This window comes from Aethalodelphis obliquidens, unplaced genomic scaffold (assembly GCF_003676395.1).
Source record: "Aethalodelphis obliquidens isolate GAN/ISIS:26980383/991018 unplaced genomic scaffold, ASM367639v1 scaffold2, whole genome shotgun sequence".
NCBI lineage: Eukaryota > Metazoa > Chordata > Mammalia > Artiodactyla > Delphinidae > Aethalodelphis > Aethalodelphis obliquidens.
This window is the reverse complement of record NW_020837946.1, coordinates 58307238-58329521: the sequence shown is the minus strand read 5'-3', so window position 1 is coordinate 58329521 and position 22284 is coordinate 58307238. Positions and strand designations below refer to the sequence as shown.

Here is a 22284-nt window from a genome sequence, read left to right as displayed (position 1 = left end):
TGTTTTTTTAAGTTATGTAAAAAATCAACTTTAAAAACTGCCATAAGAATAATGAGAAGAAATCTGCTAATAGCCATATGTTTGGTGGACGTTAATTATTTCATTCAGAGAGACTGAGAGGAAAAAAAGATCCATTAATTACAATTCCTGGTTGCCTTATTTAGTTGTTTAATTAAGTAACTGTTAGTTCTATAAATATTTTTTAAGTATGAATATTTCCAAATACTTGATCAACACAAAATAAAATTTTTCTTAAAGCTTTCTACCTTCATTTTCCAAATTTTGTTTTTCCAAATACAATGTATACACACTTTAAAATCAACCTTGAACTTGATGCCTTGTTATGGCTTAAAGTGTCCTCCAAAAAGACAGGTTGAAGTCCTAATCCCTCAGAGTAGGACCTTAGCTGGGAATTAGCTAAAGATGCCTATCTGGAGTAGGGTGGGCCCTTAATCCGGTTACGACTAGTATCCTTATAAGAAGAGTGAAATTTGGACAGAGGGAAGGTGGCCATGAGAAGATGGAGGCAGAGATTGGAATTACGCTGCCATACACCAAGGAATGCCTGGGGCTACCAGGAGCTGAAGGCGCAAGAAATGATTCTCCCTTAGAGGCTTCAGAGGGAGCACAGCCCTGCCAACACCTTGATTTCAGGCTTCTAGCCTCCAGAACTGTGAAAGAATACATTTCTATTATTTTAAGCCATCTAGTTTGTGATACTTGTTATGGCAGCCCTAGGAAACTAGTACACCTAGCTAATAATACCAATAGTAAATGTTTATCCCACTCTTCCCTTCTTTAGTGCCTCCGTTTTAACACAACAGCAAGACCCACTTTATAAAAGGTATCTTTATGACAGAATATATGAACATTGTAGTCAGGAAGATTCTGTTTTAGCATTAAAAAGTGGTCTCATGTTTTATGCTAGAGTATATCTAATTCACGTTTTTCCTGCTTATTTACATAAAAATACATAACAACCAAATCTAGAAAATGGAAACTTCATAGGAAGAGAGGCTTGAGTGTTAAATTTCTGAAAGATTACCCAGAAAATAAAGACACATTTGAACAAGTATTAAGGAATAATTAGTAAATACCTAGTGACCAAAATACCTATTTTTCTTATAACTTCCAAGTAGCTTTTATAGCCTAGGATCTACATCCAATTAAAGTCCCTGATTCTGTTAGTCAAGATTACAAACATAAACTTAAGAAAAGAAGACAATCACATTTTATATCTTTAGACCATTTGTTAGAGAATACAAGAAAATGTTAAAAACAGACAACTCCCCTACAAGAACTAGTTGGTACCAGAATCACATAGATACCCTCTTGGTATTAGGAAAACTAAAGATAAATCAGAAACAGGGAATATAAAACACCACCAAATTAAACTTGTGATACTAAAGAACCACCAAAACTAAATAGAATGATTAGGATACAAAGTTTAGATGCACATTGGATGAAGAAATGTTGGCAGAGACTGTTGGTGCCCTGCCCCTATGCCCTTTGCCCTCACAGATCCGGTACATGCTGAATGGCTTCTTACTCTAAGCATCTGCAACTGCCTAAGCACCATGCCCAGACCACACAGGCATCAGGCGCCAGGCAGGTAGTCAACACTCCGAGGAGCAGCCCACAATCAATGACTGATGGAAATTAGTTAATAATTAATTACCCCAGCTTCCTCATCCTTCCAGTAGAAAAACTACAAGACACTTTCTACACTGTTTTCTAGAGATCCCTGGAAGGGCTGATCCCCTTCTGCTCAGGGTTTTCCGCCTGCTCATATACATAACTTTGTATTGGTTTCCTTCCCTTCCTGGTCTTAATTCCCCACTCCCTGATGTGTGCCTCCTGAGTTAACTCCCAAGAAAACTACCTGTACTCCAGTTCTTGCTTCAAGGTCTACTTCTGAGGAGACACAACCAAAATTTAGATTAAAAGGCAAAGAGTTTGAGATATGACTCAAAATGGCTTTGTAACTCAAACTGTCACAGTGTTAAGAAAACACGTAAGGAGCTTCTTCTTAATCTTCATAAATTACATTGCCTATCCAAATTTTCACGTTAGTGAAGATGAAATTGATCCTAAAGCCTATGACTTCTCATGTATGCATCTATTCCAGCTTCACATCTCCTACCACATTCCTTTTCCAATCTCGGATAGAAACTTCAAAACCCTTTCTCTAGTGCAAAGCTAAAATTATAGTTTGATGAATATAGGTCAGAAACAGCTAAGGACAATATATATGCATTTACCTCTTTATTTGGAGGCCACCTAAAGGAAATAATTTCCTTGACCTTTTTTTTCCTTAAAAAAATTAATAATACATTGCAATGAAAAAAAGTCAAGTAACAGAGAGGTATAGAGGGTAAATAGTCAAAGTGCCCACCCCAATCACTCACTCTCTCACAGCCACTAGTCCCTTTCCAAACACTTTACCATTAAAAACCTTTTTTAGTTTCCAAATGTTTACTGTTAAAACATAACAATTGAGCATATTTCCATACCTCTTTGGATGCACTTATAAAAATACAGCTATCATTTTTTACGTAAACCGGATTATACTATAAATGTTGTTGTTTGTAACTTACTTTTTTTTTAAGGCAAAAGTAGTTATAATGTAAAAATATTCACTAATAAATAAACTACTTAAAATAACTCATCCTAAACTGTCTTTCCCTGCTTAACATTGGTCTTTATCGCCATGAACTGTCAGATTGTTATATTATGATATCAAGCAAACTGTTGGTAAAATTGTATCGAGGAGACCTCCATTTTCACTACTAATGAACTAAGTGATTCAGAGTAACTGTGCCTATAAAGACAAAAATAAAGCAGGCCTAAATAGAGAAAAATATTATCTTCTTAATAGTACCAAGGACCTAAAAAGGTAGTGAGGCATTACTAGACCAAGAAAAGGGTAGGGGAAGGCCTAAGACTCTTCTACCCTGGAGTGGAGGGTAGAGGGCTGGTGGCTGCTCTAAAGCAGTGATCCTCAAACTTTGTGTAGCGTGCATAACAGGAGAGCCTGTTAAAACACACCCCCAGAGATTCTGATTTAGTAGATCTGTAGCTTGCATTTCTAAGAAGCTCCCAGGTGATGGTGATGCTGCTGGTGTGAGGACCACACTTTAATTGTGCCTGATCTAGACTAGAGACTGGGACAGCAGGGGATGAGGAAAGTATAAAAATGATGTAAGGAACACACATAAGACCATAGAATCCATGGGATATTAACCCCTCATTCCATCTTCCCTTCTCACCTTCACCTCAGCAGGTTTGGGATCCCACTGCTGCTCTTGGCCACTTTTACCTAGACTCATCTGCCGATCCTCAGGAAAGAGCTAAGACGCCAAAGCTCTTTGATTTATGACAGAGGAGGCACCTCACTGGAGTAGGGAAAGGACAGTCTTTTTTATTTTTTTTTTGGCTGCGTTGGGTCTTTGTCGCTGCGCACGGGCTTTCTCTAGTTGTGGCAAGCAGGGGCTACTCTTTGTTGCAGTGTACGGGCTTCTCATTGCGGTGGCTTCTCTTGTTGCAGAGCATGGGCTCTAGGTGTGCAGGCTTCAACAGTTGTGGTGTGCGGGCTCAGTAATTGTGGCTTGTGGGCTCTAGAGCGTAGGCTCAGTAGTTGTGGTGCACGGGCTTAGTTGCTCCGTGGCACGTGGGATCTTCCCAGACCAGGGCTCGAACCCGCATCCCCTGCATTGACGGGCGGATTCTTAACCGCTGTGCCACCAGGGAAGCCCAGGACAGTCTTTTTTTTTAAGTGGTGCTGGACCAACAGGTTTTCCATATGGGGGAAAAAAGTCCAATTGGATGCCTGCCTTAAACTACTTACAAAAAATAATTTCCAGGTGGGTTAGTGAGCTAAGTGTGAAAGATAAAACAATAATGCTTTTAGAATACAAGAGATTATCTTGATGACCTTAAGATAGGAAAGTTTCTTAAACAAGACAGGAAAACACTAACCTTAAAATTAACACCTGTTCATCAAAAGATACTATTAAAAAGATTAAAAATAAAAGCCACAGAATTGGAGAACATATTTGCAATCCATTCAAAGCAAATGACTAATATCCAAAATATATAAGTAACTTTCACAAATTATTGAGAAAAAGACACTGATCCAATAGAAAATGAGCAAAATAATTAGAACAAGCACTTCACAAAAGAGGAAATCCTAAAGGGCCAATCAATACTTAAAAAGGTCTCCAATCTTACATAACTAGAGAACTGCAAATGAGAACCATAACCAAATACCATTACACAGCTATCAAACTGCAAAAATGAAAAAGTCTGATAATACCAAGTACTGACAACAGGATAAACTCTCACAGACTAGGAAAACAGTGTTATCTAGTAAAGTCGAAGATATACATATACTACTGACTTCTATGATAAATATAAGACTTTATCCTTACATGCATCAGGATGTAAAAGAATGTTCACAGCTGCATTGCTCATGATTATAAAAAACTTTGAGGGAAAATTCAAATGCCCACTGACAGTAGAACAGATCTTAAAATTATGGTATTTTTTTTCAATGAAATATTTTACATTAAGAAAAACAAATGAATTAAAGATAAATGCAACATAAATGAACCGTACAAAATAATGCTGAATGAAAATGCTCATATAAATAGATACAACATGATACCATTTATATAAAGTTTGCACTTTATATACCATTTATATAAAGTTTGCACTCAGGAAAATAATTCATATCATTGCAGGTGGCACATACACCGATAAGGATATTATTATAAATTTCAGGATTATGGTTAGCTGTGGGAAGACAGAAAGTTTTAAGACTGGTAAGTGATGGAGATACTTTGGGGTGCTAAACAATATTCTATTTCTTGACCTGCAAGTAGGTTTTACTCCCATTTGTATCACAGCTATTTGTTAAACTATACATATGAGGTTAATGCTTTACAATTTTTAAAAGCATAAAAAAAAAAAACCAACATATTGGCCCTGTAGTTGGACTAATATGGTTGAAAAACTTGATCTACAATTTACTAAGTATGAAATCTTGAGCAATTCACAAAACCTCTTGAAACTTGGCCTTCCTCAGTTTTAACATGGAGATAATAATATATACCTTGCATGTTGTGAGATTTAAATAACATATATAAAAAGTGCCCAACAGTGCTTGGCTCAATAAATAGAAATATAAGATGTTCCTACACTGAAGGATTCTGTATTGTAAAGATGTTAATTCTTTCCAAATTGCGTTATAGACCCAACCAGAATCCTATTTTTGCTAACAACAAACTGAAAAAAAATTTCTAAAAAGCCATCTGTTTTACCACACTTACCAGTATTGGCTTTGCTACAAGATAATCTATAGCATGAATTCACAATAGGGGTAATATTACTCCCAGAGGGGCAAAAATTGGTTCTTGGGGGTGAGAAAAAACTTCGTTATTAAAATGTTTTGTGGTCCTCCAAAGCTCAAGTCTATCCAACAAATTCTTACTTGTTAGTATTTAATTTCTCTCATTAGGGAGAAATTTAATTAATTGAAATTTAATTCAATTTTTTTCCTTAGGGACAGTGATAATTTAAAAAAAAAGGTTGAGAAACATGAATCTATAATTTATTCTGAAGCAGCTGAATCTAATATTAGGAAAGAAAATGATGAAATAATCACAGTTTGGGGAAATAAGGAGTAATAACACTCAGCATTCTAGTTTTCTTTGAGAAGAAAGGCCAGGAAATGGTAGCCCAAGAATTTCAGAAGAACGTGATGCCTCTTTTCCCCATTTAAGTAAAAGTAAGATCGACAAATTTATTTTGAAGACAGTTAATGCTTCTGAAATATATATGGATGTCAGTAAGTTTCAATTAACTAAAGGATGACTGCATAAGGCTTTACTCTAATCAGAAACCATGCTGTTTGGGGCAAAGGAATTGCCTTCAATCCCAACATCTGTCTCAGGACGTTTTCCCCCTTTACAGAAAGGGATATCTTTCATACCCACATGTGAAATCCCCTTTTCCATCCTAAATCTTGTACAATTTCCTCAGACAAATCGCTCTCCCTTCTCCATTCTATTTGAACAGGGAAAAAGTGAAGTAACTATGATGTTAAGAAAAGTAAAATGACTTGGGCTCACTCCAGACTCTCAAGGAAATCAGTAGCACAATACAGGTCTCCCTGTTCCAAGACCAGGCACTTTCGACCATAATTTATTGGTAGTGTGACTGTTTAGAGGTTGATTCTGTAATTGATTTCTTCCTATTAGAGTTCCCTAATCAAAGGTATGTTTTCCAAACTTATTAAAAATAAATGAGAAAGCAAAAAGATAATCAGTTTCCAAAAATGAGAAAATAAAAAATAAACATATTAAAAACACATGAAAAGTTAAAAAGAAAAGAAATCTCTTCCTATAACAAAAAAACATAAAAATCAAGAACAGTTTGTGGAAGATGTTAATTAATGAGAAAATATATAATTAAGGCTGCTTTTTTAAGGTAAAAGACAATTTGATGATACTTAAACTAAAAGCTTCAAAACAGATTTTGAAACATTTCCTACAATATTACTAATAATTATTCACTACAATGTGATAGAAAACACATTTGAATATTAAAGACAATGACATGTGTTTTCACACCATAAAAGATTAAAATTATCTGTCTACTTTAACAGTGCATTCATTCGGTCAATCACTGTGGAAGACCAATTCCTTATGTAAATCACTTCTTCCAAATCCACAAAACTCATATTCAGTCCTTTATCTAAATCCAGTAAGTTTTCATCATAAAACCCCACATCTCCAACACCAAAACTTGAGGATATACATAGTAACCATAAAATACTCAATATTACTGCTATATATGGTCTCCTAAGAACACCTTAAACAGCCTGTCACCACAATCCTTCGCTGCCAAGAGAAAACAAGGTTTCTCAACAATTTTTTAACAGAAATGATCCTTGAATCCTAAAATTCCATAACAATATTAGTTATTGTATGTGCTTTATTTTAAAAATTTAATCAAGGAAAATGAACTCAAATATCTAAAGAAGCTGTAGATTTTACTTACATATTCAGGTTTTAGTTTTTTATCTCCTCCTCTCACAGCCACTTTTTCTAGTTTATCTATAACAGGCCCAATCATTTCCTCATCTTTAAGCTGAAGCTCTTCATGTATAATTTCTATATCTCGAATAGGATCTACACTTCCTTCAACATGCGTGATATCATCATCTTCAAAAGCACCTAAAATAAATTAAAGGGAAGCAATTCAATAAACAAATAACACAGAAGTTCATTATTAGAGTGAGCCAAGATTCCTAGAAGGTTAACAATTTATTCAAGTTATTCTGAATTCTTACAAGTAGGACAGAGTATTTTTTTTCCTATTTAGTACTGTTTAGGGCACTAGCAGCAAAACAGTAATTCAAGAGCCTCAACGTTTCAAAAACTGATTGAAATAAATAAAATTATGATCTTTAAAGAAAGAAAATTATGCTCCAGAACTACTGGTATTTTCAGGTTTGGTACGTTAAAAGATACCGTATTCCAGGCATGAGAGCCTGAAGTTCTAAACTGCACTATTAGGGTTTCCAAGGGAAACTGGATTTGGGGCGGGGGGTGGTGGTGGTGGTGAAATCATCTGGCAGACCTCTTCCCTGCTTCAATCTACTTTATCACTGTGGTTCTGACGGTGATTAGATAATGAACCACTCAGACACACAATTTACACAGCAGCTAATTTCATCGGCCTGATTTGAGGGTATGGTTTTTAGGGGACTATCAAAGAAGCAGATGAAGGTGCATTCGTCATATATGAGTGACAACCATTCACACTATCTGAACAAAATGGTGCTGGCCCTTATTAGAAACACATGTTATTATCACATATTTAAAGTGCAGTTGAAGCCATAATTTCAAATTGCCAACTGGAAACATAAGGGTAAAACAACCAGACATTACTCAAGCATGTGTACTGACTTTATGCCCTTTTGAAGACATAATGTGGCAACATAATTCAACTGGGATTTACTCAAATTATCAGATAACAGTATCACAAAAATGAACAAATACTAAGAAATATTATAAACAGAATGCAATGATATACCCACCAAACAATAAACACATTTATAAACAAGTTAATTTAATTAAAATTACCAATTAGATTATATTCCCAAAATGAGATGCTTTCAAACATACAGTATCTATTATTTTAGATAGAGGTATCATAGGAATCATGACAGTTTGATTGAGTTTGATAAGAGAAAAACTGACTACAGCTCATTCTTACATACAAAAAAACCAAGACATTCTCATTACAGGTTGCAAACTTTTTAAATATAATTCCCCAGAATTAAAATAATTAATCTGTTCATATCTTAACGTGGAAATATTTGGTAATAATAATTATAAAAGTAAATTATTACAATTAAATATAACTATTTAAAATAATACTTAAGTATTCTTGGCAAACAATCGATGTTATATAGTACCTGATTCATATGAACAAAATTAGTAAGAAATGAGGAGGTACATTATATCTTACTAGTAAACACAACAGACAATGGTTTAGGTAAATTTTTTGAATATCTGAAAAGTATGAAAAAAGTTTCCCTGGAAGCACAATACTATTTACTTCTTATCATGATGAGGCAACTTACACAAATAGCACAATAAAACAGGAAAACTGAAAATAAAAGTTAGTTTCCTGGCACTCAGATCAACAAAGGAAACGTGGTCAGTTCAGTTATAGAAATAAAAAACGTTTTATGACACTTAGAATGAAAAATTTCTTATATAGTCATCTTGATGTAGGGGCTAATGAGTAACTATAGTGATGTCCTCAACAACATCCCTACAGTAAATGCATCAGCAGATTTTAAATGGCAATTTCTTAATTTCAGCCCTCCTTTTAAAATTTATTTTTTTTTAATTAATTGATTTATTTATTTTTGGCTGTGTTGGGTCTTCATTGCTCTGCATGGGCTTCCTCTAGTTGTGGTGAGCAGGGGCTACTCTTCGTTGCGGTGCACGGACTTCTCATTGCAGTGGCTTCTCTTGTTGCAAAGCACAGGCTCTCGGTGCACAGGCTTCAGCAGTCCCAGTACATATGCTCAGTAGTTGTGGCATACGGGCTTAGTTGCTCTGAGGCATGTGGGATCTTCCTGGACCAGGGCTCGAACCCGTGTCCCCTGCACTGGCAGGTGGATTTTTTTTTTTTTTTAACATCTTTATTGGAGTATAATTGCTTTACAACGTTGTGTTAGTTTCTGCTGTATAACAAAGTGAATCAGCTATACGTATACATACATCCCCGTATCTCTTCCCTCTTGAGTCTCCCTCCCACCCTCCCTATCCCACCCCTCTAGGTGGTCACAAAGCACGGAGCTGATCTCCCTGAGCTATGCGGCTGCTTCCCACTAGCTATCTATTTTACATTTGGTAGTGTATATATGTCCATGCCACTCTCTCACTTTGTCCCAGCTTACCTTTCCCCCTCCCCGTGTCCTCAAGTCCATTCTCTATGTGGCAGGCAGATTCTTAACCACTGCGCCACCAGGGAAGTCCCAGCCCTCAATTTTAATTAAGTGGATAACAGAAACTGAATTGCGTTGTTGTTCCTATGCCTGAAAGTTAGTGTTCCTATTTTATTCATTTGTATATGAGGTGGTAACATATTATGCAAATAACTTAAATTTATTTTTAAAAATAAATAGTGCCAAAAGTTAAGATAAAAATGAACGGAAGGGAACATTAAAGTTATCCTTCAAAACTGAATAGCCCTGTGATCAACTGGGGCCTAAAAGAGCTGTAAAATGTAAGCTTACAGAAAATTTGGCGGCCATTTGGGCAACCTCCCATTTCTTACAACTAAAAAATCAGAGATTAATTTCCAAAGACATGCTCCTGGGTCAACAGACATCACTGTACACTCACATCATAACATTCTTTCATATCTTTTTTAGTACAAGATTTACTGGTTAAGAATAAGGGCTTTAGGGACTTCCCTGGTGGTCCAGTGGTTGGGACTCCATGCTTCCAATGCAGGGGGCTGGGGTTCGATCCCTGGTCAGGGAAATGGATCCCACATGCCACAACTAAAGGTCCCAAGTGCGGCAAATGAAGATCCCGAGTGCTGCAACTAAGACCCGGCGCAGCCAAATAAATAAATAATTTTTTTTTTTTTTTAAAAAGAATAAGGGCTTTAACAGCCTTGCTGGTCATAAAATCTTAGACAAATCACTGAACCTCTAAGGATCTCATTATCATATCTTTAAAATAAGATATTTCTACCTTTCAGAGGATGGGTATGATTAAATTGGATAATATATGTAAAGTGCTTAACAGAGAACTCTTTCAGTAACTGGGGCATATACTATTTTTTTTATGATGTAGGAATTAGTAATTTAGAAGAAACTCCATAGTAATATACTCAAACATTAATTTTGAATAATATCATTTCATGTCACTCAATTCACCTTGGAACAGTTTATAATAAACTTTGTGAGTTTACAGGTTTTCCCCCCACTAATTCTTACTAGTTCACCACAACATTTTTACCCTAGTCCATGGCAAAAGTTATTTATTTCAACTTCACATTAACTAAAACAATTAGTATCATAAATGTTACAATTATTATCACAATTCCCTTTTGGGGGAAATACTTTACTGATAAAGAAGATGACTAGAGTCATCTTGAAGACTATATCATACTGAATTGCTTGATGAGAAAGTTATTTCTCTTTCAATTCTCGTTTAGTCCTGACTATGTCAAGGAGAAAATGTTGGTTTGATGCCATTGATCTTTAATGTTTAACATTTATAAATGTTGATAACTTTTTTTTGATAACTTTTTATCAACAGAACAGGCCTCAGCCTCAGAGCTTCTAAAGGCTAAAAAATTAAATATGTAGTTTTCATTGTATTTATTTTCATTATCTTCAATTTTGGCAATTTCCCACTTACATTAGTGAAAACATTTCCTATTTAAATAAATTAAGTCAAAAATGTGAGATCACAATTTTTTTTTTGTAAAATCAAGAAATGTCTGAAAATATTAACTATGGTCATTTTGGTGGTGGGATGTCATCTGATTTTTAAAAACTATTTTGGTACTATTCCGTATAAAATAGGATAATGTGATAGAGCATGTGTGTGCTGGGGGGAGGGGGTGGCATCGCTAGGCAAACTTTTTTTTTTATCTTTATTGGACTATAATTGCTTTACAATGTTGTGTTAGTTTCTGCTGTACAACAAAGTGAATCAGCTATATGTATACATATATCCCCATATCCCCTCCCTCTTGCGTCTCCCTCCCTCCCACCCTCCCTATCCCACCCCTCTAGGTGGTCACAAAGCACTGAGCTGATCTCCCTGTGCTATGCAGCAGCTTCCCACTAGCTATCTATTTAACATTTGGTAGTGTATATATGTCCATGCTACGCTCTCACTTCATCCCAGCTTCCCCTTCCCTACCGTGTCCTCAAGTCGTTCTCTACGTCTGTGTCCTTATTCCTGCCCTGCCATTAGGTTCATCAGTACCGTTTTTTTAGATTCCATATATATATGTTAGCATACGGTATTTGTTTTTCTCTTTCTGACTTACCTCATTCTGTATGACAGACTCTAGGTCCATCCACCTCACTACAAATAATTCAATTTTGTTCCTTTTTATGGCTGAGTAATATTCCATTGTATATATGTGCCACGTCTTCTTTATCCATTCATTTGTTGATGGACATTTAAGTTGCTTCCATGTCCTAGCTATTATAAATAGTGCTGCAATGAACACTGTAGTACATGACTCTTTTTGAATCATGGTTTTCTCAGGGTATATGCCCAGTAGTGGGATTGCTGGGTCATATGGTAGTTCTATTTTTAGTTTTTTAAGGAACCTCCACACTGTTCTCCATAGTGGCTGTATCAATTTACATTTGCTGGGCAATACTTGTACTAGGATAGTCAGAGAAGCCTCTCTGAGGAGACGGTATTGGAGCTGAGAATAGAATGGCCAGAATGAGGGAGTAATGAGAAGACCTGAAGGAAGAGAGTTCTAAGAAGTAGAAATAAGGTCAGTGTGGGTGAACCACAGCAGAGGATAGTAAATAAAGTTTAAGTTGGAGAAGTAAAGCAGTTCACAAACATTTGTAAGCCATGGATGTTTGGATTTTATTCTAGCTATAATGGGAAGCCATTGATTAGGGAGCTTTAAATAAAGGGAAAGTAGGATGATGATATATGATTTATGACTTAAAGAAGCCACTTTGGTTACTCTCAAAAGAACAGACTTTAAGGGAGGGGACAAGAGTGATGGCAGAAAGACTAAGTTAGGGGGTAGTTGCAGTGGTGCAGATGAGTGGTAACCTGAAATAAAATTGCTGCTGTAGAGAAGATGAGAATGTTTGTACTGAGAACATATGATAGAATGGACTAGATGTAGTTTGGAAGGTCATGACTGGAGATACAAAATTGGGAATTATCAGATGTGTTTAAAGTTATGGGCTGGATGACATCATACAGAGAGAGCACTAAAAACTCAGGTGTCTGATAGGGAAGGATTTGGCAAAAGAGACTACGAAGTGGTGACAAAGTCAGTGAAAAACAAGGACTATGCTCTTCCAGGAGTAGGGGAAAGAAAATGTTTCAAGAAGAAAGGAGTATTCTCCTTTCTCCTAGAGAAAGATGATCATTGCTTCTGGCAAAGAGTAGTTCTTTGAGAAATATTTTATAATAGTTATGTCCCTTTCCATTAGAGTCTATTTCTTCCATATGCCAGAGATGAGAATACTACGACTCAAGGATGTAAACATGGACCTCTTCTCTTATTTCTTATAACTGAAGAGTACGAAAGAGCTAAATTTTAGCATTGCTAAGCTCATTCTGGTTTTGAAAATATTCCTCTCTATATATACTCTGAGTAGATTAATTATACAAGGTAAAACACCATAAGATTTCTCAGCCTTTGAAAGAGATTCTAACTGTCAAGGCCTTTGAAAGAGATTCTGTCAAGAAGGTGGCCCACTTAGAAATCATAGCCACTTTCGAAGTTTCACATTCTAAGTATGCCAGCATAAACAAACACTGAAACAAAAATTGACCAACCTCAAGTTGGTCAACCAACTGGTACAGAATCATTAATTTCTTCTGTATTACTTCAGTTCTTTTTCTTTCTTTCCAACTAAATATAGTATTCTATTTAAAACAGTATATACATTAATGATCACATTTTAATAAAACTGTTTCTCTCTTTTAATAACACAGACCAAATGCTAATAAAAGTAATTCCTAGGCAAGGAGGTGTTGAGTAATTTTTAAATCTTCTTTATCAGTTTTGTCTTGCTTAAACTTTTTATAATGAACATGCATTGTTCATAAAAACAAGTCATTTTAAAAAGTCATTCTTTTTTAAACACAATAAACAAGTTTAACTTGTAGAAAAACTTACACAAATTTTAGTTAAAATTTTGGTTTTGCAGTCACTAGCCACAGGGAGAAAACCACCATAATCATGAAAATTATTTTATATCTGTACATTTCTTTATATACATATAAAAATGGTGACTGAAAATAATACTAACTATAATAAAGTCTCATTATTAAACAATGTGTTATAAGAGAAATTTAACCATAAGCTAGGCTCAGACTGGATTCCATCACAAAGATTCTTCACCCAGCAATCCTGCAATGTTTCCTTTCCCAATAAAGCACCTTTTTCAAACCTTCTTGACTTCTCTCACATTTCCGATTTTTCCTCTTCCCTCCTGCTACCCAGGAGACCTAATCTTTCTCACTTCACAGAGAAAATGCATGTCACCTTGGAATACCAAACCCCCTTTTTGTTTTTACCCAATCTTTCCTTCTTGCCAGCAGTAAACTGGAAAGCATTACCTTCTACTATTTATGTCCAATCTCTACTATCTCTGCTCTGGATCTTATCCCCTTCCAAGGAAGTTTGCTTCGCAGACTGTTCTTTGTATTTCCTGAGACCTCAATCTATTATGCCTCTCTCTCTCCTATATTTGTACCACCACCATTTCCATCAATACTTTCCCATCAATATTTAAGGAGGCTTAAGATTCTATGTTAAATCAGTCAGGTCAGTCACCCTCAGACATCAATTCCCTTTCCAGCCAAACTTCTTGGCTCCAAGCCATTCCTGCTCTCGCCACTTCTTTACTTCCTATACAAAACTTAACCCACAACAGTTTGGAGTGTGCCCCCACCAGGCTATCAGAAATCGATCTCAAAAAGAACACCAATGACTTGCCTTCATGATGCTAAATCAAACAGCCATTCTTCAGGAATCTTGAATCACCTCTCAGTAGCACCTAACTTCAGAGCAGTGACGACGTCTCTTTCATTTCAACTGCATTCTCCTGATTTTCTTCTATTTTCTCTGGCCATTTCTTCTCAGGCTATTCCTTTCCTTGCTCTAACCACCACATAAATGTTGATATCTCTCTTAGCTCTCTCTCTTAACCCTCTATTACACACTCTTTCACAGAATTTCCAGCCCCAAACTCGCTTGATTGACTCCAGTATACTTTGAGGTAACAGCAAATAAAATGAACAAAAAATGTATTTTTAGTTATTAAATAAATCATTTCTATTATAAAATGTGTTCACTAAGTGAATGCAAAATGTCAATGCTCATATTAAAGCTGTGACTTTTAAAAAATACCTCTTTACTGAGAGCCAGTCAAAATACAGACTTGGTGAGATACATTTGACTATCCACGTGGTATTGAACACTCTGCATCATATTTATTTCTTGGTATGATTTGGCAGAAATGAGTTGGCTATTTTCAATTATAAATGGACTGAAGATTGACCAACTTACTCATTAATTCATTCATTCAAATCCTACCTTATTCCATAAAGATTTGAGTAAGACAGATAAATCCATACTTTTAGGATGCTTAATCTAACTGGAAAAGACTTCAGAAATAAAAATATACTTTGAAAATTCAGCACTTCAGTGAACTGCTTTGCTATATTACTACTTAAATTTGGGTTATATTCAGCTTTCAGAAGCGAAGCATCCCTAGCTATACAGAAATAGATTTTAAAACACGTGATGTATTTAAGTGTACAGGCTTCACAGCGGTACTTTATAAACTACCTGTCATGGAAAACTTGATATTCCAAATTGTATGTCTAGAGTTTATTTGGAAATAAGAGGGTATGTGGTCAAGATGGGCCTATTTTACTTAAGTTCTTTCCATCCTCTACCACTATACAATCAATGCATAAACTGTCACCTCCTCAACATATGCAGACCACAATATGCCTTGCTAAACGTAAGTTCCCCACTTAAAGAAAGCTTGCTTATACATAACAATGTGCTAAGTCTTAAGAATTAAAAACAAAAATCAAAATATGAGGACCTTAGTCTTAATAATTAGACAATTGGTTGGGAAAACAAATCTAAGCCAATAAAAAAGGAGAACAATACTCACTAGCAAGGACCTTAAATATAGGTTCAATTAATAATAACGAATCATCAAGGCCTTTAAATACAGAAATTTGGTATAGGTAAAGAAGATAAAGAAAGGCATGACAAGTAACAGGAAAAAGCATCAGATAAAAAAATGAAGGTTGAAATAAAGAAGGCTTACTGGAAAGCTGACTATAGTGAGACACTGTATTGAGGAGTGGTAGGAGACAAAAACTTAGTACACCCAGTAGGGTAAAGAATAGGGAAGTCCAAATAGCAAGGTAAGTCTGGATTGCATCTGCTAGTCAATAGGAAGGCAACATTGGTTTTTATGTTATTGAGTAACAAACAAAAAGTGGCATTTTAGAAAGACTAACCAGAAGTAGGGAACCAGCTAAAAGAGAACTGCTGTACTCCAAATATGGTGATAAAGAAGTACACTAGAATACTGATGGGAGATATGAAGGCAGGATACATAGTGTAACTTTAGCAAAGAAAATAATGTCATCTACATAAAAGCAATGAGAAAGAGAGAGAGAGACAGAGAAAGACAGAGAGAGGTGTGGGGGAGATATCATGACAAGGTTTCAAGTCAAAAGATCTTTATCTGCATCTAAGGTAACATCGGTACATGTAAGATTTAAGAGCCCAAATCAAGTATGGAAGCAAAAAGTATTATATAACCAAAGACTCTAGAAATATCCACAAATCAATCAATGTGATATACCACATCAACAAGTTGAAGAATAAAAACCATATTATCATCTCAATAGATGCAGAAAAAGCTTTTGACAAAATTCAACACTGATTTATGATAAAAACTCTCCAGAAAGTGGACACAGAGGGAAACTACCTCAACATAATAAAAGCCATATACGACAAACCCAGAGCAAACATCATTCTCAGTGGTGAAAACCTGAAAGGCATTCCCTTTAAGATCAGGAACAAGACAAGGATGTCCACTTTCACCACTATTATTCAACATAGTATTGGAAGTCCTAGCCACAGCAATCAGAAGAAAAAGAAATAAAAGGATTACAAATTGGAAAAGAAGAAGTAAAACGGTCACTGTTTGTCGATGACATGATACTATACATAGAAAATCCTAAAGATGCCACCAGAAAACTACTAGAACTAATCAATGAATTTGGTAAGGTTGCAGGTTACACAGAAATCTCTTGCATTCCTATATGCTAACAATGAAAGATCAGAAAGAGAAATCAAGGAAACAATCCCATTTACCATTGCATCAAAAAGAATAAAATACCTAGGAATAAATCTACCTAAGGGGGCAAAAGACCTGTACAGTAAGTCCCCTACATATGAACCTTCAAGTTGCAAACTTTCAAAGATGCGAACATGCGTTCGGATAAGAAGTTGAAAGAGGTCTTCAGCAACTTAGTGACGCTCGGCAAGAAGCTGGAGCTAGATCTGCAAGAGTATGACTTCACTGAACTCCTTGCTGTGCAACATGAGGAGCTTACTAATGAAGACCTGATGGAATCGGAGGCCCACAGAAAGGACGAAGAGAGACAAGAGGAAGAAGTAAATGATGAACCGAAGAGATTCACGAAGCAGGAAATGGCAAGGGGATTTTCTTTATTTGAGGAGGCACTGTTAGTTTTTGAGGCACAGGACCCAAACGTAGGATGGTACACGAAGGTTGCAGCAGCCATTAAGAATGCAATCCGGTGCTACCATGTCATCTATGACAGGAAAAAAAGAGATATTACCCAGACATCACTGGATCATTTTTTCAAAAGGGTAGATAGAATTGAATCCAGCAAGGAACCAGAACCCGTGCCATCAATGTCAGGCATGAGTGAAACTGCAGCTTGCCCTCCATCTCCTATTGCTGATGATCCTTCAGCTCTACCATCTCCCACCTCCACTTCCTCCTCCAGTCAGTAACTCTTCTCGCCTGTTCACGCGATGCCGGCCCCCGTATGCCAGCTGTTGTACTGTACTATTGTACTTTTCAAGGTACCGTACTGTAAGATTAAAAATGTTTTCTTTATTTTTTGTGTTTGTTTTTATGTATTATTTGTGTGAAAAGCATTATAAACCTATTACTGTACAGTACTATAGAGCTGACTGTGTTAGTTGGGTACCTAGGCTAACTTTGTTGGACTTACGAACAAATTGGACTTAAGAACGTGCTCTTGGATCGGTACCTGTCCCTATGTAGGGGACCTACTGTACTCAGAAAACTATTAAGATACTGATGAAAGAAATAAAAGATGACACAAACAGATGGAGAAACATACCATGTTTTTGGATTGGACGAATCAATACTGTGAAAATAACTATACTACCCAAAGCAATCTCCAGATTCAATGCAATCCCTATCAAATTACCAATGGCATTTTTCACAGAATTAGAACAAAACATTTTACAATTGTATGGAAACACAAGAGACCCCAAATAGCCATAGCAATCTTGAGAAAGAAAAACGGAGCTGGAGGAATCAGACTCCCTGACTTCAGACTATACTACAAAGCTACAGTAATCAAAACAGTACGGTACTGGCACAAAAACAAATATAGATCAATGGAACAGAATAGAAAGTCCATGCACTATGGTCACCTAATCTATGACAAAGGAGGCAAGGATATACAATGGAGAAAAGACAGTCTCTTCAATAAGTGGTGCTGGAAAAACTGGACAGCTACATGCAAACAAATGAAATTAGGACACTCTCTAAAACCATACACAAAAATAAACTCAAAATGGATTAAGGACCTAAAAGTAAGGCTGGATACTATGAAACTCCTAGAGGAAAACATAGGCAGAATGCTCTCTGACATAAATTGCAGCAGTATCTTTTTGGATCCACCTCCTACAGTACTGAAAATAAAAACAAAAATAAACAAATGGGACTTATATAATTTAAAAGCTTTTGCACAGCAAAGGAAACCATAAACAAAATGAAAAAGACAACCCACAGAATGGGAGAAAATATTTCCAAATGAATGAACACAAGGGATTACTCTCCAAAATATACAAACAGCTCATGCAGCTCAATATCAAAAAAAAACCAACCCAATCAAAAGAAAAAAACAAATGGGCAGAAGGTCTAAATAGAAGGTCTAAATTTCTCCAAAGAAGACATACAGATGGCCAAAAAGCACATGAAAAGATGTTCAACTTCGCTAATTATGAGAGAAATGCAAATCAAAACTAAAACGAGGTATCATCTCACACCAGTCAGAATGGCCATCATCAAAAAGTCTACAAACAGTAAATGCTCGAGAGCGTGTAGAGAAAAGGGAACCCTCCTACACTGTTGGCGGGAATGTAAACTGGTACAGCCACTATGGAGAACAGTATGGAGGTTCCTTAAGAAACTAAAAATAGAGCTACCATATGACCCAGCAATCCTACTCCTGGACATGTATCTGGAGAAAAATATGGTTCAAAAGGATACATGCACCCCAATATTCATTGCAGTGTTGTTTACAATAGCCAAGATGTGGACAGCTGTCCATGGACAGATGAATGGATAAGAAGAAGTGGTACATATATACAATGAAATATTACTCAGCCTAAAAAGAATGAAATAATGTCATTTGCAGCAACATGGATGGACCTGGAGATGGTCATACTAAATGAAGTCAGTCAGACAGAGGAAGACAAATATTATATGATATTGCTTATATGTGGAATCTAAAAAAAGGGTACAAATTAACTTATCTACAAAACAGAAATAGAGTTACAGATATAAGAAACAATCTTATGGTTACCAGGGGGTAAGGGGGGGGAGGGACAAATTGGGAGAGTGGGATTGACATATACACACTACTATATACAAGATAGATAACTAATAAGGACCTACTGTATAGCACAGGGAACTCTACTCAATACTCTGTAATGGCCTATATGGGAAAAGAATCTAAAAAGAGTGGATATATGCATATGTATAACCAATTCACTTTGCTGTACACCTGAAACTAACACAACATTGTAAATCAACTATACTCCAATAAAAAATTTTTAAACAGACTCTAGAAAAAAAGAAATAAAATTATTATACAAATATACTGAATCTTAAATCACAACAGCAAAATATCCTGTGTCCTATGTGGTAAATAATAAATGTTCTGAGCATCTATATTCTAATCCAGAGTCCCACCAAAATCACTGAATGGTTAAGGGCCACAATCCTAAACCAGTAAAAAATAAATTATTAAATACAATGTTAGAAATCAAGACAAGGATATCCTCCTCAAAAAAATCTCTATCTTTTCACATTTCTAATCCGTTCTTTAAAACCTACCTTGTGTCAGAACTATGATTCCCAACTTACTTATAATTCTATAGCTCATTACTATTTAAAGAGAAGGGAGAGAGCTAAACTTGCATTGGCAATTCACTTAACATCTACAGCTTTATTCATAAACACTGAAAAATGCTAGTTCCTATTTATTTTTTATAAATGACATGACAAAAATTCTTTATTGTATGGGGGAAGAGTAGTTTAAAGGGGTAGTTATGGTCATAAATAAAATAAAATAAAATCTTGCCATTTGCAACAACATGGAATAACTTAGAGGGTATCATGATAAGTGAGATAAGTCAGACAAAGACAAATACCATATAACCTCACTTATGTGGAACTTAAAACACAAAACAAATGAACAAACAAAACAAAATGCAAATAGATTCATAGATACAGAGACCAAACTGGGGCTGCCAGAGGAGGGGGCTGGGTGGGTGAAATAGGTGAAGGGGATTCAGAGGTACAAACTTCCAGTTATAAAATAAGTAAGTCATAGGAATGTAATATACAGCATAAGAAATATGGTCAATAATATTGTAATAACTTCATATAGGGACAGATGGTTGACTTATCATGGTGATGATTTTGTAATGTATTTAAACATTGAATCACTATGTTGTACACCTGAAACTAACATAATATTGTACATCAACTATATTTCAATTAAAAAAAAAAGAAAAGAAAAAATGTTGCCTGCCTGCCACAACTAAGACCCAGTGCAACAATTTTTTTTTTAATAAATTTTATTTATTTATTTATTTTTGGCTGTGTTGGGTCTTTGCTGCTGAGCACGGACTTTCCCTAGTTGCGGCGAGTGGGGGCTACTCTTCGTTGCCGTACGCTTGCTTATTGCGGTGGCTTCTCTTGTTGTGGAGCATGGGCTCTTGGTGCACGGACTTTAGCAGCTGTGGCACAAGGGCTCAGTAGTTGTGGCTCACGGGCTCTAGAGCGCAGGCTCAGTAGTTGTGGCGCACGGGCTTAGTTGCTACACGGCATGTGGGATCTTCTCGGACCAGGGACCGAACCTGTGTCCCCTGCATTGGCAGGCGGATTCTTAACCACTGTGCCACCAAGGAAGTCACATACATGTGTTGCTGATTAGAAGCAACACATTACAATATTTTACAATATAATTCTTTTAAATGTACAGAACACCAGAAAACTCTACCTAACGGTTACTGGTATTGTACTTATATTGTAGATAATTAGATATTCACACCATTAAGGAATCCTTAAAGTCACTTAAAAGTTATGAATTATAACCCAGAGTCAACACCTGTACTTAATTATATTCAATTGCTCAAGGGTTTTACATTTTTAGTCGCTGCAACATATCAACTCTTTCCAAAGAAGCAGGCAGAAAAGTACCTTAATGAGAACTAACATTCATCTCTGAACAAGATTTTCACTTCTTATTCTATATAATAGATACTTAGATGTATAAAAGCTAAATTTAATCAATGGTATTTTGAATTAATATTTATTGCGATTCTGCTCTACTTCCAATGTTGAGCAAGCTGCTTTTGCTGTATTTAATCTTACTAACTTCCTAATTTCTAAAACATCACTTAGCCTTCTGTCACTAGAAAAGGTGCTCTATAAACTGACCTTGCCCTACCCTCACTCTCCACAAATCCTCAGCTAAAGTCAAACTCTTGTACTGACTCCCTAAGCCCTGAAAGTTCTTAATATTCAACTGTCAGTAAACTTTTGCCCACTCCCTTCCCTGGGCCTCAAAGATACATATTCTTTCTTTCTATTACAAATCACATCCATCCCTAAAATGCATAGCTTAACTTCCCCTCATCAGCACAGCAATTCTAGGAGTCCAGGTCTAAGAGATCTCTACCATCCTTGGGTCAGAATAGGAATTGAAGACACTTGTTTGGAATAAGGTGTGGTAAAACTGGTGATTTAATATATTACCCTAAATATGACTCCTGGGAAAATCCATTTTTGTATCTTTTTAAAGAATAATGTTGTAAGGAGAGAAAATGCAAATGGAGTAATGCACAGAACTAGAATTCTAACTTTATTACCAGCACTGTAAGCAATGAATAAAAGGAGTCATGTGAACTCTCTGCCCTTTAAGAAATAAACTAAATGACAAATCAGAGCTTTAATTTTTCTAATGTTGGTGCCCATTAATATCCCACACCTTTCAATCAAACTGACCTACATTCAATGCTCTCATTTTACATTTTCAGTGCTGTTACTCATCATTCTGCATGGAATATTCTTCCTCCCCATTTCTGCCTTTCAAAAAAAAGTTACATATCTTTCACGACCTTAATTAGATGCCACTGAAATGGTATCTCCACGATGATGCCTTCTCTAACCATATCCTGACCTGTAGCATGTATATCTAATATTAGAATATGTGATTCTATCTTCTACTTATTTAAGTTCTAGGATTCTGTCTTAAATGCCTTTCTTGTTCCTTCCAGTGCCTTAATCAGAGCTGATATACAATTAGGTACAAGGTGAAGTGAAGAGTAAAGGAATCAATGAATGAATGAATGTCTCGAGCACTTTTTAGCACTCAGAATGAAAAACTGTTAGAGGAGAAGGACAGA

At 35.9% G+C, this 22284-nt stretch overlaps 1 protein-coding gene across 3 annotated transcripts in view; it reads right to left on the bottom strand.

Annotated features, from left to right (window-relative positions):
- Nucleotides 1–22284, bottom strand: part of OLA1 (Obg like ATPase 1) — a 167950-nt gene that overhangs the window by 58240 nt on the left and 87426 nt on the right. For all 3 annotated transcript variants that reach the window (XM_027128093.1, XM_027128077.1, XM_027128087.1), the window contains one exon: nt 7063–7238. In XM_027128093.1, coding sequence (XP_026983894.1) covers nt 7063–7238 — 176 coding nt within the window. The remainder of the gene's footprint in view (nt 1–7062; nt 7239–22284) is intronic.